The following is a 4,589-nucleotide window of genomic DNA, read 5'->3' as shown; positions in this document are numbered from 1 at the left end:
TTAAAATTTACCTTTTCCTCATCGGAGAATCTTGACTTTTTATTAACACTGAATCCAATCAAATACAGATAACTTACTTCCGAATTTAAACTTCAGCAGCAACCTCTGAAAAAGGGGGAAAAGGAAAAGACGAGAACTTGGCATTAGAATCAATGAAATAACAAAGGATTAGCTATTAAACTAAGATTACGATTCCAATAAACACAATTTTGACAACTTGGTTACTTAACGGGCATCGAATCGAAATATTCATTGTTTTTCTCATAACAAGGATAGCAGTTTTGAATGTTAGCATGAAGCACACGTCTTGTGTTAGGTCATGGCCATTGGCCAGGGGTCACCCGGAACTTACAATCCCTACTTGTTAGACGTTATCCCAAAAGATAGGAAATTATAGCTTTTCATCTGAAATTCGATATTGATTGACACGGTTAGAATAGTATTCCCACGACAGCGTCATTGTTGCCCTGAAACAATAAAAAAAGACGGCAACTTTCAAGCGATACTCACTTTCTGGCTTGCCATTGACCCATTTGGTGAACTTGATGTGCGACTCGTCTCGTCGGACGGCCTGGGCTCGCTGCTCCGGCTTCAGGGCTTTACGCACCAGACGAGCGGCAATGTTGGAGTAGTTGATGTAGCTGGAAATAACACAATCATGGTGAGATTAGTAAATCCGGACGTTCCAGCGCCTGCCGAAGCAGGAAATCTTCCGTAAGAGGTTACGTAAGGATCAAAATGCATTGCAGTCGGGCCCAAATGAAAACATCTCTATTGCCAAGCTACTTACTTCAAACCAGCGGCTCTCCAGGCAGTCATTTTCGAGCGGTATTATTCGGACCGGCGTAGATAATTGCTAAAACGTATGAAATTTGCTATTATTGATAGAAATTCAAGATAAAATTGCACAAAAATCACTTACAAAAATTCGGATGTCGGCCGCAAGCGATCTCACACCAAATGAATGAAAGTGACGTTTCGGTGGGTGGATTCTGCTTTTCTTGCTTTCGCCGGATTTGTTTTTCGCTTGTTCCGTTTTCGCCCGAAACGATGTGTACACTCTAACAAATCTTCTGCAAGCCTTGATAAAAACGCATCGAGCAACAAAATTTCAATAATATTATGAATTCGATTGGAAATCAAATAACTTTTTTGAGAAAAAATATTTTTGCTAATTTTGGGTTGATTACAACATACATCGGAAGTGACGTATATGATAGTGCATCATTGAACGCACACAGCGCACCCCACCCGGTACTGAAAAAAAGTGTCGCTAGTCGAAAAGTGTCGCTAGTCAAAACGTCGCTATTCGGTTTGGTGCTGGCGCCATAATATTGAATTATTATTATAGAATTATTGGGTTCCTAGAATATTATTGAATTTTTCTTCTTATATATTCATATTATGTTTCTATCCTTGAGAATTAAGATAACGGCAAGCTTTTTTCATTTCAGAAAAATATGATTAGATTAGCTATGCTTTGAGTAGAATATTCTTGAGGTGTATGATAGGGTGGCTCTGAGAAAAAAAATATTTTTTCACCCGCACGCTAAGACAAAGCGAAAAAGTTAATCTAAAATGAGCAAAAATTTAATTTAATTTTAATTTTAATTTAATCTGATCGAAAATGGAACATCTCAAAAAACGCGTTAATCGCATTTTCAGCGCTAGCGCTGGGCCAAGACCTTAAACACAGCCTTAAATCTAATCAGTTAAGGTCGTGGCACAGAGAACAGACATCCAAGTCAAGTTTAAGCAGCAATTTATAATGTTTTCATTGAATTTATTAAAAATAACATTAAGCATTATGCTTTCTAGAGAAATCTGTATCACATTTTAAAAATCTGTATTTTTCTGTACTCTGTCTGCATAATACAGAAAAATCTGAATATCTGGCATCTCTCTACTGCACCACTAAACTGGAAGAAAAGTATAAATTTAAGGAAGTAAAGTATAAACACAGATAAACAGACGTAACACCTTGAACGATTTTCATGGAAATCCATCGCCCAGTTCACACTACCATCACCTGGTGGAAAAGTTGCACGAATTACTGTGTTTTGTAATATCGTCAACAGAAGGCGCTAGTGTGAAACGTCAAACGCATAGAAAATTGATGCGCGCGCCTCTGGTTGTGAAAGCTGTCGTACCGCCTAGACTCCATTTTGCTTTCCCCGCAAACGAATTTTCGTTGGTGATTTCACTGACGAAAACTCGGAAAATAATCAGCACAAAATTTTGGTCCGATGTTACTGCGTCGAACATAAAACACTGAATGAATAAGCTTTCCTCAAGGAGCAGCGACTGCATCAGCTCGCGTCGTTTACCGCCTTTTTCAGTCTCCAAATCACTCTCCGCACGCTTTCTTCTCCTCACCATACCATACACAGTTTTTGACGCAGCCTTATTCTCTCTTTCCTTCCTCTTTCGCAACCTTTCGGTGCTTTCACTGGTTCGCTTCAACTCCAAGCTCGTTGTCGGAGTCAAATATATCGAGCAATTTTTTTGAGCTTTTGCTAGCGTTACATACTGCTTTCGACGGCTGCGTAGCTTTTTTTGTACACTGTTATTTTGTGTTCATTAAGTAGTTATTTTCAAAATTCTTTTCAACCTGATTTTATTTTAAATCAATAGACCAAAGACTTTCAACTTCGATTTATATAATATTTTTCATATATCCCACAAAAACCACAACTGTGAAAATTTAAAATGATCGTTAAAAGCGTGGTCGATGGAAATTTCGCAAGTGTTACGTCTGTTTGTCTGTGTTATAAATTTAATAGTGTGCAATACTTTTCCTCATCATGGCACGGTAAAGGCTGGGTATGCTGCGCAATTCAGATCCCATTGTGATCCACTGGCCTCTGCCTGTTACCGCTCCTCGAGGACGTGTGTATCGAGACCCAGAGGGGGAATCGATCTAAACCTCAGGCTGCTGGGCCAGCCAACGGCAGCCAACGAGGCGTGCACAAAAGGCCTCTTTCCCAGGGTCCCAGGTCGTTGAGGAGGTGGTGGGGAGGTCTTCGGATTTATTTAGCGAGCTAGAATATGGGGATTAGTTTTTAAACCTTATATTACTTACTCTGAGGCACGAAAAGCGAATGCTGCGTCCAGCAGTAGCGGCGTGGGGTAGCCGGCAACCGGAGAGGGTATAGGTGACGGTCTCGTAGCGGCGTGCACCGCCCCAGGCTAGGGGCTAGCAGGCGATCAGCGAGGTTGAAGGTGGTGGTTTGGTAGCGGCGGCGGCGGCGGCGAGGGGCTAGCAGACGGCCGGCGAGGCCGAAGGTGTCGGATCCGTAGAGGCGGGCACCGCAATGGCGGTGAGGGGCTGGTAGGCGACCGGCGGGGTCTGTGGGGAGTCGAAATGACTACCTCGCTACGAACACACCATGAACTCAACAGTCGAACTGCTGCCAACATCATCGAACGAAAACAAAACCGAGCAGCGATCGAGCTAGTGCTATTTCCTTTTTCATTCGAACTTTGTACTCTTAACGAAATACAACAAGTTTACTTTTGTTACGCCGAGTATCTTTTATTCGTGATCCGATTCCTTTTCGCTCCGGTTTATTCGCTTCCGTCGTTGTGGTTCCTGCGCGGTCGTTGCGACAGTGATCGGTGCATCTAAATGTGACATCAAGAATCCAGCGGGTGATACGGTTGTTGTTGGCGATAAGATCGGTGGCCTTTATCGACTGCGGTTGCAGGAGCAATCGTTGCGTGCCAGCTGCGCGCATCTCGAGCGGTGTCAGCATACGTGGCACCGGCGCATGGGCCACCGAGATCCAGAGGCAATCCGACAACTTGAGAAAAGCGATCTGGTAAGTGGATTCAATCTATATGACTGTGGTTTGCGTATCACCTGCGAATGCTGCCTAAAAGGGAAGTTAGCGCGGCAACCATTCCCACGGGTGACGGATAGAAAGGCAGATCGTCCATTGGATTTGGTCCACACAGACCTCTGTGGGCCTATGGAAACGAAGACGCCATCGGGGAACCGTTACATAATGACGTTGATCGACGACTACAGTCGATTTACCGTCGTTTATCTCCTGAAAAGTAAGGACGAGGCAGCGGGCAAAATTAAGGAATACATACGTTGGGTCGAGAATGTGTTCGGGAGAAAGCCTTTGACGATTCACTCCGATGGAGGAGGCGAATTCGTTAACCGGGAACTGAACGAATTCTATAGGGCAGAGGGAATCAGACCACAGTATACTATGCCTTATTCACCCCAACAGAACGGGATAGCCGAACGTAAAAACCGTTCCTTGCAGGAGACGGCTATTTGCATGTTGGCAGACGCCGGCATGAGCAAGTTGTACTGGGGGGAGGCAGTCATGACGGCTGCGTATCTCCAAAACCGGCTGCCTTCGCGAGTGATCGATAGGACCCCATACGAGCTGTGGACCGGGCGGAAACCCGAACTCGGTCATTTGAAGGTTTTTGGATGCGACGCCTATGTGCAGATTCCTGGGACCAAACGTTCGAAGCTGGATCAGAAGTCGGTAAAGTTAACCTTTGTCGGCTATTGCGATGACCGTAAAGGCTACCGGTTCCTCGACCGTTCCAACAATAGAATTACCGTC

The 4,589-nt window shown here is 44.1% G+C and overlaps 1 protein-coding gene across 2 annotated transcripts; it reads right to left on the bottom strand.

Moving 5' to 3' along the window:
* Positions 1–1,015, bottom strand: LOC109427745 (protein stunted). Of its 2 annotated transcripts, XM_019703340.3 has the most exons (5): positions 923–1,015; positions 791–856; positions 511–641; positions 353–405; positions 1–105 (listed from the first exon to the last, which is right to left on the bottom strand). In XM_019703340.3, the coding sequence occupies exons 2-4, from the start codon at positions 817–819 to the stop codon at positions 392–394; spliced, it is 174 nt and encodes a 57-aa protein (XP_019558885.1). In that variant the 5' UTR covers positions 820–856; positions 923–1,015; the 3' UTR covers positions 1–105; positions 353–391. The 2 variants fall into 2 exon arrangements, with proteins under 2 accessions (XP_019558885.1, XP_019558884.1); XM_019703339.3 differs by lacking the exon at positions 353–405 and having other exon boundaries at positions 923–1,014.
* Positions 1,016–4,589: the final 3,574 nt, after the last annotated feature.

The sequence above is a fragment of the Aedes albopictus genome, chromosome 1 (genome assembly GCF_035046485.1).
Source record: "Aedes albopictus strain Foshan chromosome 1, AalbF5, whole genome shotgun sequence".
NCBI lineage: Eukaryota > Metazoa > Arthropoda > Insecta > Diptera > Culicidae > Aedes > Aedes albopictus.
This window is presented reverse-complemented; position numbering and strand designations above follow the sequence as displayed.